Source organism: Plectropomus leopardus, chromosome 3 (assembly GCF_008729295.1).
Source record: "Plectropomus leopardus isolate mb chromosome 3, YSFRI_Pleo_2.0, whole genome shotgun sequence".
NCBI classification, from domain to species: Eukaryota; Metazoa; Chordata; class Actinopteri; order Perciformes; family Serranidae; genus Plectropomus; species Plectropomus leopardus.
The window spans coordinates 12,803,301-12,823,842 of record NC_056465.1 but is presented as its reverse complement, the minus strand read 5'-3'; the positions used below and the strand labels follow the sequence as shown (position 1 = coordinate 12,823,842).

Here is a 20,542-nt window from a genome sequence, read left to right as displayed (position 1 = left end):
AATACTCTAAACGTAGCATAAACCTCACCTGACTTTTTTTTAGGTGGTTAAAATATGTTTTGCTGCTACCCACACCCACTGCAGTACTCTGCTGAGCTTCTATGTTGGGTCACGGCCCGTGTCTCCAAACTGGGGGTGTGGCAACTGACATCTACTGTATGTAATACACTGACTATGTAAAAGTACCTCATACAATCCCAATTCAAAAGACATAAACTAACCATTTAATGTGCCGGTTGAGTCTGACTATATTATCTAATAACAAAAAGTACTTTATATATTAAACGAGAACAGACTCGCTCTTAAAAACATGTCTGTTCTGCCAAAGGTACGAAGGTCACACACAAACTGAGTCACTTTATCACCGTCTCATTAGCTGAGTTGATGGAAAAGAAAATGGTTTTTGGAGCTGTGTGCCTGCACACTTCATTAGCTGTTATAATAACTGACAATAAAGCAGTGGGGAGCAGAAGAAAGAAAAAGAGGAGACAAGAGGAGACGTGAAGAGGAGAAAGATGTCCTTCCAATGTCTGTGTAACAAAGCCGCTCTGTATGTAATTGTCTTGTGGTGAGTGTTGTGGTATTTGGCACTGGGGACACTGTGAAACTCAAACCATTGCTGCGGACTGTCCCTTTAATGTGGCAGGCGACTAAACGGTGCCCTGTCATCAGCGCACATTTGCTTGCAGTGGCTTTGTACAATCAAACACTCACACGCAGGCACACAAACGTAAACACGCGCACACCCACACAACCACAACGCACATAAACTATACATGTCCCAAGTTACACAATACCTTTTCATCTCGCCCGAAACAATGTATTTTTATATGTGGATATATGCCTACATTCAATTACATACACACGAGAGTAAAGCTGCGCTTAGGACGTTGCTCTCAGCAAGACACAGGCGCAGAAACCTGAGTGGCTGCACAGCTAACTAAACACACTCGGCAGATACGCTGAGGAGCTGGGACTGTAGCATTGCCAGCTAGAGCTAAAGGTGAATTTCATTAAAGTTGGGTCCCTCTCCAACAGAGAAAGAAAGCGAGAGGAAGTAGAATGGATAAAACGGAGCAGTGAACAGAAGAATGAAAGAAAGCCCCGGGGAAAATGACTTCAGTAAACTATCATCACCCCTGATTTCAGCCCAATAATGAGCCTCTTTCAGCATGATAACTTCCTGCTACTGATGCATACTGATAGAGCCACGCTACCTGAATGCTGTCTGCTTGGTCAATCAAAACCATTCCCTGCCTGCAGACAAAACAAGTGGTGCAATCACCATCCATCCATCAGATAAGAAACAGATGTTAGTCATGGGGTTGAGCTAAAATTGACACACACACACACTGCTACGAACACATGGGTGCACACACACACACACACACACACACACACACATGCAAGCCTTTGTAGGTTTTTATATTTCATGTTGTTGTGGAAAAATAAAGCTGTCTCTCTATGATTTGTTTGGAACTACTCCTCATTGTATTTATGACTTTTTAAACATCCTTGATTGGTCACCATAATCATTATCTTGACTAAACTCCTCAATCACGTCCAGAAACTACCGTCTTCGTTCTTGCCATGTGTGTTTAACAATGTCTGTTTTTGTGTACACAGAATCTGCTGTGGGGCGGATGTTGTGGGAGATTCGGCTTTGCAAGAGATGACTTAAATAAACCAGACAAAATGAGAGAGCAAAAATAAAGGTCAAGTTCAATAAAGTCTCATGTCGAGGGTCTTCCAAGTCAGGGTATCTTTGTGGGGGATAAGGCGGATGTTGGCTCTCCTAGCACAGGGGAAACGGAGAAGAGGGGGCGAGATTTGACTGATAACTCTCGGCAACAGTGTTCAGAATATATCTACAAAACCTTCTGCATCTGACTCAGCTATTCTTCCAGCGCTGACAGGAGAACAGCAGTTTTAAAAGCTTCCTCCGTCAAGATCTGCTGATCTAAACCTGGGCAGCTCCAGGAGACGCGACCATCCTCACCACAGAATAAATCATTTCACTAAACTGGAAAGAATCCTTATTGATCGAGGAAGGGAAGGAAAAACACGGCCAAGTCTATGTGGGCGAACCAAGCAGGCTTTTAGCCATTTTAATCTCCATATTGCATCCCACAGACAATTTCCTTGGGGTTTTGGACCAGGTAGGGTGCATGTCAAAACTGACTTGTTGACAAGTTTGTTTCCTACAAGCTTGTCAAATGCAGAAGCCATTATTGGACTGTTTCTGAGCACATCAGTCAGTGCAGGTTCCTGTGTGAGTGGGCAGCTCTCTCTTGCACATAGAAATCTTGGTGAAACAAATGGAAAATGCCACTGTATTATTTTAACAATGAATTCATGTGTGCGTGTCAGCTACACTATGTATCCAGTGTTCCTTTGAAATGTTGGATGTGTACATTGTGAGAGCACATAACTGTTGATAAGTGGTGTAGGCATGAATCAAATCAAACTCTTTTCACATAGCACCTTTCATACAATAATATTAATAATATCTGGACGTCAAGCAAGGCCAGCAGCAAGCAACAAAGAACAACAACTGATTATTAGTTATCAGTTATGGAGAAGCACTCTGATGTAATAATAAGGAAAGGTTAGTTTTAAATGACTGAAACTCTGCCACAAATCTTTGATCCTTGCAATCCATTTGATTGTTTGATCCATTCATAACCGGTCTTTTAAAGGCATTAACAAAATCAACACTGAGCAAGCAAAGCATTCTGCTTCTGAAATGCTCCCAGTATTGAATGTTGGACAAACAAAACGCCATGGCGCCATGAGTCAAAGCCATGGCAGCCAGAACATGGCGCATATTGGGTATGGATTTTATCTGCTGATGCTCCAGTTCAAAATGAAATTTTTCTATATCAGTTTCAGAGCCACAACAAATACCAACATGTGGCTTGCACCAAGTAAGGCTTGTTGATTTTAGCCGAGCTGATTTCCAAAAAAGAGTCAAGAGTCAGCAGTCAATGACGATATAAAACAGACAATAAATCAAGTTTTTCAACAATTGTGAATCACCACAACCACAAAAGGTCCTTGTGCATAAAGTCATAAATGTGCACAAAAAATTTGAGGCTGAGAGTAATTTAGGATATTAGCTGTGGACAGACGGATATACACACACACTCACACATGGACACGCTGAAGGCCTCATTCCCACTGCATAAAAATACCGACCAATACCCGCCAACATCTTGCTTTTTAATACAATGGGAATGCGTACATTTTAGCATTCACACTGGAGATTTACACTCTGGTCAAATGAGTATTTATTGCCTCCAGCCCCTATCAGCATTGATGAGAACATAAAACCTGGGTGAACGCACTAATTTCAGCTCCTTAACTGGAATGATGCAATGACGCACAGACACCAATGACCCTCCGTCTGCTCCTACGCAGTTCTAAAACATCAATCCAAATTAGTCTTCTCCAAGTTTTAAAGAGGCACTTTTTAGTGGGAAAAGAGTATGATACACATAGCCAAACAAAAAAACCATCGACCGTTGAGATCCAGTGATCTTTGCTGGTCGTTTTCCTGTGCTGGAGAAACAGTCAACCCATCAAAGCTTTGTATGTGGGATTAGGAATGGGGAAGTCATCCTCCTACATAGCTAGCTACCCAACTTCAAGTAGCCACAAAAATGACAATAAGCAAGGATGACGGTGATGCAGCTGCACTAGTTGTTGTTAATAGATTTACAAGAACAACAACATAATCCTCGCTTGAATTAAGTGAAATTAAATGCTGGTCTGATTATCAGGCTAATTCTGGTGTCGGCCAGGAGTAATGCAGCCCTGATCTGCCCTCCAGACATTTTATAAGGCACATTTATGATCAGTGCAATCTGTGTTACTCTGGACTGTTAAAAAGCAACTTCTGTGTGCTGTTTCAGAAGGCAATCTGAGAAATGAAGGAAATTCCTTCCCGAAACAGAAAAACAAGGAGTGTGCTTAATCGACCTTGTGAAAATTCTGCGACCATAGCTGCGTTACAGTCTCGCACCTGTGATCTGCTTCTGCAGATTATAGTTATTCTGTCAAACTGAGCAAAATAAGCGGGTCGCCGTAGAAGTCAGGCTGAAAGATGAATATGAAGCAAAGTGTCTGAAGATGTCGTGAGAGCACCAGCGCATTTTGAAGGTCCACTGTTAGATTTTGCCTAAGAGAGAACTAAAGTAGGTCAGTGGAAATTAGGGAAATGCAGTGCACCTGTGGTTGTATTCCCACATGTTGAGTAGATCAATGTGTAATTCGTTCCATCAATTATCCTCCACAGTGGCCTACGCTGGGACAATGGGTGTTGCCTGGGTTGCTGAAGGTGACTGAGGATGTGTAACTTTTAACACATCATTGAATGTAATTTCAGACAGCACATGCAGGGTTACAGTTCAGCGCACCATGTGTTAATTGCACTGTGAACATATCATCATGTAACAGATGTGTTCACAGCTATAACACAGAGCCCTGCTTTGTGTGTGTGTGTTTATGTGTGTCTTTACCATCACTAGAGGTGTTCCATGAAGTGGTAGCTATCACACTGGGGTCTTGGGGAAACTCAGACCCTGTAAACAAGAGGAAATGAAGAAGACTATTAGCATCTTTCTGACTATTGGGCTCTACCACTTTTAATTTTTGTTTCACCAGCTGGATCATGAACCGTTCAATAATAATAAATGTGGAACAGCGAGTGAAAAAATGGCTAGCTGTGAGCTTCAGCACCATTCACAAATACAAACACCAGATACGTGACAGGATGCCATCCATTGTGAAATGAATCTTAAATAGACTACTGCTGCTCACAGACTCAAAAGCGGCCCAGTGGTGCTAAGTGGGAAAGTTGGGAAAGGTTCTCTTTATGCAAATGTCCTCTGATACAAGGAAATGACAACCAATCGTTCTGATTAGTCTAGAGCTGTGATCTACCAAGCAACTACTTCAAAACCTAAAATAGGAAAAAAAAAAAACCTGATTGTTACGAGTCAGGTTTTCATCCAAATGTAGCCCGAATTTTAAATGATTTTCAGAAAATTGGCTGAATAAAATCTGAACTTATACGGTTTTTCATCCACTATTTTCACATGAATACTGGGAGTTGATTCAAGACAATCAGTAAGTGGGCTAATATAGGCTACGACTCAGATGCCATTATACCACTGCATAAAACGAAGGCACAAAGTAAGATACCAATGGATGTATACAGGAGTGCGCAAAAACATAATTGAGAATTTCGAACAACTAATATTACATTATTATTTGCTCTTAAAAGAGTTCTAAGCCCTAATAGCCCTGTGTACAGACATACGTGTGGTAAAAGCCACGCAGACACAACAGAGTAAGTTAGTAAAAGTAAGTTATTATTATTTTAAATTTACTAATACTCAGTAATAAATATTGCGTAAAATTTTTCATCTTCACCTCCCCATTACTGTTTCAGTGTAAAAGACTGCAAACACAAGCACACACTGCTTTAAGAGTTATCCCATCTTAAATCTGGTGGTAGCATTGTATTTGCTGGTGCAGATCAAAGGTTTGAATGTATAACAGGCAGCCTATCAGTGAGCCATGTGGACCTAATGCTGCATTATTACCAGCTGACGACAGAGCGGCTCTCTGCTTTTCATTACAGGAGAGAAGAGACAGAAAATGGGCTTCAGTGTGCACCGCCACAGGTCACAAGGTGAGTCCTGACAAATGAAACAGCCTGCAGGACTTACAGGACTGACATGGATGGGACCTGAAACTGTTTTATCTCTACTGATTCTTTGGAAACCAGACAACTGACAAACACAGATGTGTATTCACGGATTTACAATGAGTTGTGCTTTTCAAACTGACCCAGTGTGTGTGTGTGTGTGTGTGTTTTGTGTGTGTGTGTGTGTGTGTCTTAATGCAGGCTAGGATAGTTTAACATGATGAATGAGCAAATGCAAAGACTCAAGCATGTGCACTGATGCAACTGTCCACACACATATTTATCTCTAAAACTTCCCGGTACATACTTCACTTAGTATGATTCAGAAACAAATTTTAAAAGAGTTTCTTTATGAATTCACAACTTGAAAACATTGTTATGTGTTTGGCATGCAGGGTGACAGTTGGAGAGAAAGTCTGCAGTCAAATAAGACCAGGCGCCTGACACGGGGTCACGCTAATTGGGTGATAATGTGTTGTTTCACACGTGCTGTGTCAGGATGGTAACGACTGTGTGGTGGTGCTTGTGAAATGAGCTGTGTTAATGAGCGGCTCTCTGGGCCTCTGCACCTGTTACTGTGGGAGTCTGGAGGCTTGGCAACAGTCTCACAACAACAGGCAGCCGGCTTTATGAGTTCGGGTCAAGATTGTTACAGATATGGAGCAACATAAGAGGGGTGATCTACAATTAGCGTGTGTGCTCCTTATGTTATCTCTTTATCAAACTGATTTTTATTTTCCTTTTAACTAAGAGTACTACACTGAGATTCTGACTTGTGTTACGGGACCCAAAATAACTCAGTCGGTCGCTCCAATTTGAGAAAATGTATTTTTCATGAATAGCAGCACCAATGATTTTATTGGCCTTACCTTTCCAGGTGAGACAGTTTTCCAACTAGACCAGAGGTTATCCCCTGTAATTATTCTTCTCTTTCTCTTCCACTTTATCTATTTTCTATTTAGGTCACATCTGTTAGTTCTCTTTCATTGAGACAATCATCTGGAATATCTGCAATGAACTGCGAGTAATTTTGAGATTAGCTTTCTAATGTTTCTCAGCAACAGAGGGAAGCAATTGTGTAAGGCCCACTTGTTAACAAGAGCCTAAAAATAGGCACCTTCACAGTGCTTGTGTCAGTTTAGATCAATGGCTCTCGCTGTTGTGGGTCTGGAACCTTGAGTGGATCATGATCCTGATTCTGATGGCCTCCTATATGTTAACTGGATGTATGCATTATATAAAAGATGCCCATCTGGCAGTGCACAGAAAAAGATCGAAGGTTTAGATGATGGTAGAAAAGGGAAGAACTATTGCTGGGAATTCAGTCTGAGCTGAAAAAGTAACTCGTACTTGCACAAAGTGTTCAACAGAGAGTCTGACTTTGACTCTACTGCAACAGTCAACACTAGTGTTTTCCAACTATGACCAGAACATTTGGCCAACCTGACCCAAGCAGTTCTAGCTGCCTTAACTCTACCAAAACTTTACTATTTTGAGGTGGTAGATCACAAAATAATCAAATATATTGTTTTTTATAAAGTTAACATGGGTTGTTTTTAAGGTAACAGACGAACCACTATATTTTAGGCAGATAACATAATGACGTATGAGCACCTTTTAGGAACATCACCCTGCTGATAGGGTCGCCAAACTGGAAAATGCTCATAGGGGTCCATCTGGAAGGCTCCCAACTTAGTTTGTTATTTAGGTAAAATGACTTTGTAGACTCAATAGTATACTAGCTCCAATTCAGATGCCCATACTGTATTCATAAATCGTAAAGTAATACATTCAAATTGATGTAAGTATGCAAGTTTATTGAAAATTCTGGGCCTTTATCCTTGCATTCAAATTCTGGCACTTTTTTTTTTTTTTCTTTTTACTAGTGTTTTTAAAACTCTGCAAGACTTAGGACCACAATATATTTCTAGTGTCTTGAAATGCTTCATGGTTTCAAGAGAGGTAGCGTTTTTTCTATACTTGTATCAAAGTAAAAATTCCGTATTGAGACAACCCTGGTGTCAGTCTCGTTAAATAAAATCAGTTCACATGGGAATGTGTCCCCTATTTCATACTGGCTGTTGATAACATTACTGCCATCACTTCATATGTATGTGGTTCACACCTGCAACACCCCCTGAATTTCCCATTTCATCACATTTTCTTAGAGAATTTATCAGCACCGGTCAAAGTCCGTTTCGTGCCGTCTCTTCAGCCAATAGCCAAGGTACCTTTAACTGCCTGTCTGCCATTTCACATCACTTCTATTTTAACAGCTACAAGTCAGCTTTCCAGGACTATTAGCACTCTGATACCATCTCTGCCCAATGGTTTTTATTAAAATGACGATTATCTCAACTGTCAAAAACCCAAATTTTACAGTCATTTCCAAAGAAAAGCAATATAACCTGGATCACAGAGCCGTGCACATATTTCCATAGCATGTCAGGAGTGATATGCTGGATGGATGTTCTGGGTGTTTGACAATCATTTATCATAGTATCACTTTACCACTGTTGGCCAGTTTTACATACATCTGAGAGTTTTGGAACTTCTTGTTTGACACTCAATTGCCATCCAAGTGGCAAAATATACAGAAAATGCTGAACATTTAGGTGCCCTCGAGAGGTCCAGACATCAGATCTCCACACAGAAAGTTCCATGAGAGCAGCCTCTGATCCTCATCCAGCTGTATTTGGCTTATGATGATAAAAATCACGCAGGGACACGAGCTTCACCCCTATAAAGCTCTGAGAATTTGGTGTGACTTTACTGTGACAGCAGCATGTGGGAATTAGTGCCGAACTTCAAACTCATGGGAACGGGAATGAATGAGAGGCCTGAGGTAAAGTAAAAGGGGAAAGTGAGAAAGAGGGAGCCTTAGAGGGTAAAGCTGAACCAAATCAGAAATGTTCAATTTGAGCGGTTATGCATAGCAACTAATATGCTGTTATATGGTCTGGGGGGCTGTGTTTGGAGCCAGAGTGGTTGGTGTGGTGAGTGAGACTGATGTATGAGCTCTCCCGCTCTGTTATTAGGGCCTCTCCCAAGGTCCTCTTCCATCCCTATTAGCTGGAAAACTGACCTAACTCAGGGGTTATCTGGAAGAACTGCAAACCCTCCATTTTCACAATATAGCTACAATTCTGTTTTAAAGAGGTGAGAGATTGATATGCATAGAGGAGAAAAATTTAGAAATGATAATAATTTCCTTTTCCAATTTGTCTTCATCAGATTAATCTTTCCATCCAACTAGTTTCTTTTTTTCTTTGTGTGTCCTTGCATGTTTTTTGTATAAATTTAAGATCTTCCTCTTAAGCTTTTAATGAAAGAAAAAAATATTTCTCAATCCTGCTTTTCCAACTAACCCACATCCCATCTTACTTCCCTCCTGAACGCTCACCTAAAGGATGTAGTTTAAGTATTCATGTAAACATCTATCCATCTTGTATAACAGATTGGGCAGTTACAGACATAGAAAAAAGTGAGATAAGCAGCTAATGTCCCTCTTTTACATGCATCCAAAACCAGACAAAAGCACCACATAGGGCTCAAGCTGATTTAATGAATTATTTGCGCAATTAGGCTCAAGATTGGAAAACGAGTGGAAAGTTATAGTCTTGGCGAAAGGATAGAGATTTTAGAAAATAAAGATTATTTCATGCCAAGAGTAAAAAGAAAAACAAGTGAGGGAAAGTGAGGAAGGACTGCAAAGGAGAGGGCTTTGAGATAAATGGAGGGAAGAAGATTTGGAAAATGTGAGAGCGCAGAAAAAAGACAGCAAGGGGGAGAGAAAAAAAAGAGACATACTGAAGACACTCGTAAAAATCTGCTTTTTAAGAAGTGGGCTTCTGTCCCACCAGGCAGAGCGCCGGTTTGTGTTGGCAGGAGAGTTTATTCATTGTGTCAGCTGTAAATAACTCTTACACTGGTCATACATGGGCGTCACAGATTCACGGGACTGATGGACAGCCAAAAGGAAAGAAGAGACAGAAAATAAGTAGGTAGATGGTAATTCTAGTAGCTTATTGGGGCATGGGGTTTATTTTTTATTTTTTATTTTTTTTAGTTTTGTACATTTCAACAAGATTCGATGATATTGTATTTGACAAAGTAAGAGATAGTAAGTAAGAGATCTGGGAAAATGACAACAGGCTCTACAAAAAAGTCTTCTGGGCAAAATATGCAAAAGGTGATTTGAAATATTGTAAACACAGCCCACCCTTACTCCAAAAAGCAGCCGTATAGGTTGTCTGTGCCAGCAGCTTATTACAACCCGTGTATTGTTTAATTATGACCATAGCAAAGAAGGAAGTAGGTGACATATCAAGAGCGACAAAGTCCATATAGGTGGTGGACGGTCAAACATATACAGGACTTTTACCCAGGAGAATTCTGTTTGTGTCCTGTGCAAGCAACAGTCAACACAACAAACACACTTATTTTAACTCTAACTAACTAACTAACTAACTAACCAACTAACTAACTAACTAACTAACCCTAACCCTTACCACATAGTTTTGTTGCCTGACTGCAACCATTTAACAATGGTAACCAAATCTTTAAAACTGCGAACATTAGTATGTATTCCAGTCACTAATACATGTCACTGGTCATAAGTTGTTTTGGAAGTCATTGCCATGAACAAGCGTAAAAAAGCTGGAAACATTCATATTATCTTAAAAGTCAGAAAAATGTTTGTGCCTGCATAACTACACTAAGTGAAGTAGATAAAAACAGGACCCGAAAGTCAGTCTAGTAAGCAAATTTGCATTTCCTAGGATAGCGAAGGCATGACCCACCAGACTCCCTCTGATTGGCTATAACTTGTTGCCTTTGTTGGTTGGTTGGTTGGTCAGATGTAGTTAAGAGTTTTGAGACTGGTTAAGATAAGTCAATCAGAGGGAGAGTAGGGTTAGTCATGCCTTCTCTATCCTAGGAAATGCAAATTTGCATCCACTAAACTGTGGTGGAGGTAAAACATACTGTTGAAACTTTGGGAAACAACTGTTTGCCTTTGTTTTCCTTTCAAGATTTTTTAAAATGCATGTGATTTTCTAAATTCCAATCTAAATTCTCTGATTTATAAACTACCACCAAAATTGCACTAAACCTGAGTAGAAATAAACTGAAGTTATCCATTAAAGAGTAACAGAGGGGACAAGACTGAGAGAGCTGAAAGAGCTGAAAGAGGATAATGACGGCTGTGTCTGAAACCACTCCCTTTTTACTCATTCTCTAAAGACACTCTGTAGTTTACTCTATAGTGAGCAGTAAATCGAGATTTCAGACAGTAAATATAATGCATTATGTGCTGATGTGAACCACCTGTGAATGTTTGTGTGTGCATGCTTTTAAAGCTGCACCTGTGTGTGTGCAGGTGTTTGTTCCCAGGCTCAACTGGAGCATATAGAGGAATAAAAGCAGGCCCAGTTCGGGGACTGAGTGTTCACCTGAGGACATCATGGACCAAAGAACACAGGAACCACTAACACACATACACACCCACAGTCCTGCATCGCCTCAGAAAGTTCTGCTCTGTAACCTTATAAGACCACAGAAGGGGGTGTGTGAGAGAGAGAGAGGCAGGAGGGGGAGCAGGGGGGAGAGGGATGTGAGCAGGATAGATGACAGGAGGCTGCATGACAAGGCTCTCTTTTGGATCAGAACAATAGACAAGAGAAAGAAAGAGCTCAAGTTGCAACAGACATTTGCTCAGACATGAAAAAGCACATTTAACAAAACAAAACAAACTTTGCTTCTTCTCCAAAAATCACACACAGCTGAGCAGGGAGGATGTTTTATGCAATTTATACATGTTTTTTAGTGCTGCATAGCATTTGGAACTATAATTTGGCTTACTTACAGTTGTTTAGTAAATGTTGGAGGAAACTTTGGAGCTTTAGTGGTATTTTAAATCATTTTTTAGATATAATGGGGCTCGATCAAGGTACGTACTTTCTGAAGACACTGTTCAGAGACATGGGCACCTTTGGAAGTACATCATGTACGCTTTAACCCTTTGAAACCTGGAGCAACATGACTTTTCTTGTGCTGTGTTTGGATACTTTTCACAAACCCTTGAAACCTCAGCAAGTTGGTGCTATTTCTTTTAAAAACACAGGAAAAAAGGCAATGAGCAACTTGGTAAAAAGTGTTGCACAAATTAAAAGAAATTGGTAGATTTAGAAATTGATTTTAAATAGCTAGGAAAAGATGTCTGGGGAAAAAAGAAAAAAAATCCAGGGAAGAACTGTATACATCATTATCATAATTACATGAATTAAAACAATGTTACAGAATTATCATTTTTTTCCAGGTCAAACCACTGTTATTGTTTCTTTAACCTTACTTTGAAACGTTTACTTACTTTTACTTACTTTTTTTTTTGCAACTTATTTTCAGGTAATTTTCATGTACTTTTTACTAATTTCTTGCTAATTTTGGGTCGACTCCTTTTTTTCATTACCTATTGCTGTCTTCTCATGTTTTTGACTGAAATCAAGCCAATTTGCTCAGATTTTAAAGGGTTAAATAGAAACCAAACACTAATTTGAATATGTAGCTGAATTATAGCATAAACCTACTGAAAATTAAATCTGAACACACAACCACCCACAGAGGGCTTTTAAACTGCTGCAGCTACTTCAGAGGAAACCTGAGTACACCATGAATAAAGCTGACACAGACCAACAAGTGCGAGAAGATTCCTTCATACAGCAGCTTGTCACTTCCCAGAAAATTATCTCACAGCGTCAGGCTCACACGAACAACTGTCACTACCCAGCATTCCTCAGTGCATGGTTGGTGACGTCCTTAAGAAAGACACTGAATCTTTACAACCTCTTGAGATGCTGGTCTGTAGCACACTATGAACTCTGGTTTCACTCTATCAAAGTAAGAATTTCCATAGGAGGCATTAATAGGGATTTTTTGTGTAGTTTTAATCTAAACCAGTAGTTCAAAGCCATCTCCCAGTCTCCACCACCACGCTGTCTCACCATATGCAACACAAACCGAGGGCAGAGGTTCTCTCTTTACGTGCTGAAACCTTATAGTAGCTTCTCTCCGCCACAAGATGGAATTTAGGAAGCATAGGTTACACTGAAATTTATCGTGATCATCCATACCAATATGAAGGCTACATATCCTTTAACATTTATACCATACTAAGATATCATTTAAGTCTGCACAAGTCAATATTTGGCTAATTCTTGACTTTCAGTATAATTTTATTAGCATGATATGAGTTAGTATATATTGCGTTTTTATTTATTAATTTATTCATTATCCATAACCACTTATCCTTTTCAGGATTGCGGGGGGCTGGAGCCTATCCTTGCTGAAGGTTGGACAAAATTCATCAAATTTAACATTAGTGAAAATTTGCCATATAGGGATTTACATGGAAATTACAAATACACTTCCTAAAATATTATGATATTATTTCAGCCACATAGGCTAGCTGACAACTCGATAACTGCTAGTCTTCTTACTGGTCAGGTCCACTCACACATTTATACTTACGGGCAAATTAAAGTTTCCACTCCACCAGACTACTTGCATGTCTTTGAAATATGGGAGGAAACCTGAGAGTGCCAAGGAAACCGACACAAACACACAGAGCTGGAGCTTGGGAATGAAGTTCAGTGTAATGAGGGTTTTGTGGATTTATATACAGTGACGGCAATTTCCACATCTTTTTGCTTGCAAAGGCTTGCTATGTGTTATGAATTTCAGTTTATATTAAGCTACAGTCTATTGTACACATTTGTCAGTTTCATCATGACAGAAACTGTGCTCATGGAGTAAATTCATGCTGTGCTGATGGCTCTGCAGAATCCTGCCGTGCCCGGTTTGGCCCTATACGTTTGGCCTCGTAGGTTCAACAGGCTGATGCACAAGCCCCCCTGCTGTCCCTGCGCGGCTCTGCAATGGAAACCACGCTGATGTAAGGCCTGGTTAGCCCATTTTGGGTGAGGCTCCCCTCAGCTCCTGTTACCAGCGATGTAAGCAGACTAGTGAGGAATGTGCACAAGCATGTTACCACCTACTGTGCAGCTCATCTGTTTTCACCTGACAGGTCCAGGACAAGGGTGTGTATGTGTGTGTGTGTGTATGTGTGTGTGTGTGTAAGCGCTCAGCTTTCGGGAAAACCTGATCGCTTCCAAGGAGATAGACTGAGCGCAGAGACCTTGACGTAATCTGCAGAGGTAGCCGTCTGTCTGTTCATCTGTCTGTGGAATGTGAATAGAGTCATCACACCTGCATGTTAGTGTGTCATTTTACTGCAGAGGATGTGCTAGTTAAGAGTCCTGCAGAAATTAAACATAGCATTTAATGATGTGAATATGGTGCACGTTAACATCTGTGTTGGGGTCTGGCTGTGTCATGGGGTCAGGTGTGGAATGTAAGATTTAAGACCTAAAGCCAAAGTCAGTCAGGCTGTCTGTGTGTGGTGACATGAATATAGTCATCTCGCTTGGCTTTTCGTACGTGACTTTTCTGTAAATAGTGTATCATGTGTGCCAACAGTGTGAATAAGACACATGTCATGTTTGCATGCCTGCTGGTGCTTGTACGTTGGACAAAAATCTGTGTGTGCGTCTGCTCAGGTGCAGTCAGGGACACGTACACACTCCATCAGCTTACTGCAAGCATTCCCAGATTCCTCAAGGATGACAAATTCAAAAGGAGAGGCCCCAGCAGATGGAATCTGGGAATGCCAGGATAATGCTGCTGAATTTCAAACGTGACTCGGATTTAGACATCATGTGACAACAGTGGAGCTGGGCGCCATTCCAAAACCATTCTTTATGTCTGTTGGTATTTCCTCATTCGCCAGGCTGAATCTCGCCTTGTCTGCAGGATCTATAATGACCGAAAAGTGCTGGCAGGCTAGATTAAATCAATGAGAACATTTAGGCCAGACACTATTAATGAAACTCAGAGCGTGACAAGCTAAAGATGTTAAATTTAAATGACACGTCAAGCACAGCGATGGTGTCATTTGTGTCATTTTGCCCGTCAGGTCAGAGTTACTAAAGTTTACATCTATGTCTGTGAAAACATGGATGCTTCACACACATCTTCGACCCGGCAGCACAGAAAATCTATACAATCAGCACAGTTTCAAGGTGGACACCACTGTTTTGTGAGGTCACAGTGACCTTTGACCTTTGTGCACCAAATTATAATCAGTTCATTCTTGAGACCCAGAGGACATTTGACTTTAAGAAAATTCCCAGAGGGCCTTCTTGAGAAATGGCGTTTACAAGAATAAGACGGATGCAAAGTCATAGTGACACTGACCACCAAATTTTAAACAGTTAACCCTTAACACAAAGCGGATGTTTGTGCCAAATTTGAAAATATTTCTTTATGGTGTTTTGAGATGAGAGAATGAGACAGACAAGGTCACTTGGGACCTTTGACCCCTAAAATCAAATTAGTTCAAGTCCAAGTGGATGTTTGGCCAAATTTTGGTAAATTACCTCACGGCATTCTTGAGAATGTGACATATATTTGTATGGACGGACAACCCCAAAACATAGTGCCTCCAGGCACATTTATCGCTGGTGCAGAGGCATAATAAAACAAACTGTCAAAGTATTTTAAGCTCCGTAAGAGAGTTTTCCTCCAAGAACTCCATTCATACAACAACTGTGGTTTCTCTTTACTTCCACTGTTCTTACTGCACTGACTGACCTGATGTGTAACACAGGCAACTATTTACTGGCTTTAACTGCACAGATAAACTGTGCTGAATAACTTTGGGATGCTTCTGGGAAACTGGGTGTGAGACATCGTGTCTCCATCAACTCATGACTCTAGCTTTCAGCGACTGACGCTGTAGGATAGAGTACAAGCCACAAGAAATCTGACTCCAGGCTAGAGAGAAATTGCAAGAAAGAGAGAGCAAGAAGTGGGAGAAATGAGAGACGGGAGATATACTGTAGAGACTACAACAGAGAGAGTTGAAAGTGAGAAAGGAACGCCATGCACTGAGAAATATTCTTTCCAGTAAAAACGTCCTGTGTTATTCTTATTCTTTGATTTTCCAACTCTATACTGGAGACCAAGTCTGGGCTGCCAACAGCGAGACTCTGAGGCAAACAGAGAACCTGTGAGCCTTTCCAGCACGCTTCCCTGTCAATCACACCGATGCTCTACATGAACCTCTCCTCATCCCAGGTTAAGAAAATACGCATCAGCATTCCTGCACTTGTTTAGAGGAAAAGGTAGCTGGCTAATGAGGAAGACAGGAGGATGGCAGAGAGAAAAAGACAGGATGAGGGAAAGATGAGTGGTGGGAAGGGAGAAGTGAACGCTTTGTGTCCCCAAAGAGAGAGCTGAAAACGAGCCAGAGACAATCCCACTATGTCGGCGTCCAAAACACTTTCCGCTACTGCAGAAAAAATTATCTCGAGTCAGGGAACTGGACTGGAGCATTTCAACATACCATACCACAAAAACCTGATTCAACATACATTTCAGAATGTGCTGAGATATACAGAACGATCTAGAGTTCGCAAACACTGGTCGATAAATGTATTTAACAAAACTGATGGGAACCATTCCAGATATGACATGCCTGACACGACTTAAGATAGAACTTTTTTTTGAACACTTCAAAGTAGTAATGTGCGGTGATCGATCTGTAATAGAATGTATTAACAGTAATGTAATGTTTTTTCAGGTTAGTTCTCAAAGTTTGCGATCAATACACAATGTTGGTTAGATTCGGGGGTTGTCTTCAAGAGGTAAGAACATACAGGGCACTGGCCCTGGAGCCCAAAGTATCAGGGCCCCCCTAACCTTCATCTGCAAAATGTCACTCAAATTACTGACAAAGGGGAGACTCAAATTTACCACAAAGAATAAAACAAACATAAAACAAACACAAAACATCCAAAAAAGACCAATAAATTACCTACAGAAAGATGTCCAACGACTAATGAAAAATGCAAAACACAAACAAAAGAGGCAACACCACCATAAAGTCTTTGTGTCCCGCTCCTGTGTTTAGAAATGATATGCTTTTGCATATCAAGTACAGTAACTACATTCAACTCTAGCATCTATAATGATAAAGTAAAAATTATACAGACTAATAAAAAAAGGTAGAGGAATGGCTGTAGTTCTGTTGGTTTTCTCATAAAATATCTCTAATTGTAGATCTTCATTATTTAATGAGCTGTTCTCTACTATATGGGTTATATTTCTGGCATAAACATTGTGAGTCAAAACTGAGCTTCATATATAAGATTTGACTATTTCACTGAGTTATATATATATATATATATATATTTCAAGACAGCTCCTAAAATACTATGACTACTTGGTAAAAAAAAAATAACTCTATACAATATGTTTCCACTTTCCACCCAAAGCGAAATTAGTACAAGATTTCCTTGGTAAAAATGGAAACACTGTGTTATTAGCCAAGATGGGGAGTCCAGCACTGTCAGTCAAATCTGCATTTATATGCCGTCACAAGGTAATTTTGAAGTCTGGTTTGCAGAAAGATTTGACTATTTCACTGAATTTTTTACAACAGTGCTAACTAATGACACTAAGTTAAACATAAATAAGCAGCAAAAATGGAATAGGAATACAGCTTTTTATACATTTGAAGAAAGATTTAGGTGATTCAGGGTCCAAAAGGTGTCTGTCACTAATATGGATTTGTCAAAAGGGATTCTGTTATACTGAAATGCTCATAAAGTAAAGAACCAGATGAACCATACGTTCAGAGGGGACTGAGGAGGAATGGGGAAACACCTGCTCTGAATCTGCCTCGGTTTGGGGAAAAGAAAAAGGCAACAGTATGTAAAATAAGAACAAAAGGGGAAAAAGAGGGAGAAATGGTAGGCAGATGTAAGCGATGAAAGGTATGGAGATGATAAAAGGTAAATTTGACATTGTCAGAAACTCGTTGAATGGAAACAGACTGGAAGGTTTTTAAAGTGTATGTTGGTAATCATCAGCGTTTGAGGAGGAGAAAAATAACGTTTGAAGAAAAAAAAACGGAGCAATGAGAAGACAAAGGGATGAGCGATGGAAAAAACACCAAGCGAGCTGGATGTCAGTCTAAAGAAAAAAATAGCAGCAAAAAAAAAGAAAAAGGAAAACAAACAAACAAACAAAAACATGAACAAACAAAAAGCAATGGTAAAAATGTATGTAAATCTGGCTTCACCCTACTAAGACGTGTGGGAAGAGCTTGATTTAATCAGCAAGCCATAAAAGTGGATAAATTGTGCTTAAAATGTGAATTATTTTTGAGTACATTACATAATACACACACCCATTTTGCAGTTTTCTGCTGAAACCCAAAGTGTAAATCCTGTTTCAGTACGTTTATCTTCTTCCCATTTTTAAAGTCTCATTATTTGCAGTTTGCACCAAAGGACTATTTATTATCATATTTTATGATGCATGAGGCCTCACAGACACAGTTCAAAACAAATATTCTTGCTGGGTGGAACATCATGCCTGATCTCACTTTTATTTGACGTAGTTTCATTGGCTGCAACTGTGTGCTGATTATAAAAACACTTCCACCCAATGTCATCTTTGTGGATTAAACATGGAAGACTTCAAAAAAGGTTAAGGAGTTGGGGATGGTGGAGGGATTACGAAAGCCTGGATTTTATTAAAGTGGGCAAAAATACAGAGAAGAGCAAAGAGTACCAGTGAGAGAGACACAAAATCATCTATGAGAAACAAAGACGATCACAGTTCCTCTCACATTTCCAAAGCTTGTAATTTCCATCTCATTTCACCAGATGACTGGTGCGGGGGCTGACTAAGCACACCTTGTAAAGCATCCCAGCTTGCTTCTCCAAACAGAGTCTCACCTCACCTCCCATAAACCCTGTTCTCTCAAACACACACACCATAAGCGATCCACCTCCACCCCAGACGATGGAAAGGAGGATAGGCAGATGGTGGCGCAGAGAAGAAAGAGGTGTTAAAGGACTACTAAATGCACAAAGATCTCGATTGTATTACCTCATTTCCTGTTCAGATGCTTTCAGGTTGCAGAGATGAAATCTGTTAGATCCCTCTGAGCGCAGGATCTCACAGCCTGCTATGCACCTTCATATGTTATTTCTGCTCCTTACTTCTCAGCAATGTGCCAGACCTTTGAACCCGAGACAGTTTTTTTTTTTTTTTTGCTTTGTTACTCCTTTTTTACAGACAGCAAAGTCACTTCATATAGTTACTTTCCCAGGCTACCTAGAAATTGCATTATTTATCATATCATTCAGTGGAACTAACTAACATTCAATTCAGTTTTTGTTTACTTTTTTTACATAATGTTGATGTCAACAAGTTTCTCAACACACAACAAGTATAGGGGAGAACGGGGTTGGCTGTCACATGGGTTACATGTCGCATTAATTAGACGTCACTCAGGGCACTGTTGAAAAGTTCAGGTGTAAGGCCTAACACGAGACATGTCTAGCTGCAGCCACACTCCTTTCGAAGCCTACACATCATGCCCCCTACAAACCGCACCCACCACTGGTATAAGACAAACCCACTACTGCCACGGTTAGTTGAAATCTACTATAACACCAATTCAAGGGACTAAATATGAGGCCAAACATAGTAACAGTCCACTTTATCCTTTTACTTTATTCATTATACACAAAGACCTGATTTACCCAGTGTTTCCCGCAGAATGACAGTGTATGTGTGGCATTTCTTTTTCTTTTTAAGCATTATCATATAATCATATCGTTCTGTGGACTCGCTCTAAACGTCATTTTAACGCCCTGAATGCAGCTTAGCAGGCATGAGTTTCTCCCCTCCTCCACATCTGTCATTCGATGGGAGGATAATTGATCTGCTTGCATCTGATCAGATCACATCAATGGGTTAGAGAAGCTGTTTGTAGATGTTTGTGAGTGAAAGTAAAGTTTTGAACAACATTTCACTTTCAATGCGCCTGATGTTCTACTGTGATGTCTCTGCCGCAAGTGCACTATAAAAAACAGAATGGTATATATATTACAGAAGTGCTCCTAATTAACAGTCCAATTCCAAAAACCTAGTTGTGTCGGTGGATGAGTTGGTTGTTGCAATCTGACGCAAATAAATGAATGTGTGGGAACTCTGTTTTATGTAACAAGATTTAAGTCTTATCCTTACCATAATCTTCAACTTAACCTTAACACTTCAGAGCTAGCTTAACACTAACAAAACATTTTTTACAGGACCTCTGCCTCTGCAACACCAAGCGGAGGGGGCTGATCACTGACTGATGGTAGGCGAGTCATGTAGCTTGTGGACGGCTCAAAACACAGCTATACATACTCAAGTAAGACACTCGACATTGAAGTGAGAAGAATGTTTTTCATGTTAAAATGTAAATATCCAGCTCCTCTCTTATTCTCTTCTAGGCTTTTGCATGATGGGTTTATAAAATTAACAACGATTTCCATTAAAAAAGTACAGAGGGAGAAGTATAGTTTAAGTTTTTCCTTTGCTGGCTACAAAATGTAGTTTTTAGCTTAATTGATACAGCAAAAAAATCCCAGTAGGGGTTGCTTGTCACATTCTCTTTGGGGTTGGTCGTCACATTAATTGTACTTTATACTGTTCCATGATGATAAATACAGGAGATGTTTTAGTTTGTTCCATTTCAAAGAGAATTTTCAATGAAATAAAGCATTATGAATTATTTTTTACGATTCCCTCCATTTTTTCATTTTCCGTCCTTAATAACATAAGGACAATCAACAACTTTGTGTGTGACCGCCAACCCACAATGGGTTGCTTGTCAGGAGTGCACAAGACGTATTTGCTAGTCCGTAT

At 40.1% G+C, this 20,542-nt stretch overlaps 1 protein-coding gene across 1 annotated transcript in view; it reads right to left on the bottom strand.

The window, feature by feature from the left end:
- Positions 1–20,542, bottom strand: part of ror1 (receptor tyrosine kinase-like orphan receptor 1) — a 149,580-nt gene that overhangs the window by 43,744 nt on the left and 85,294 nt on the right. Inside the window, exon 2 of the mRNA XM_042484153.1 lies at positions 4,521–4,583. Coding sequence (XP_042340087.1) covers positions 4,521–4,583 — 63 coding nt within the window. The remainder of the gene's footprint in view (positions 1–4,520; positions 4,584–20,542) is intronic.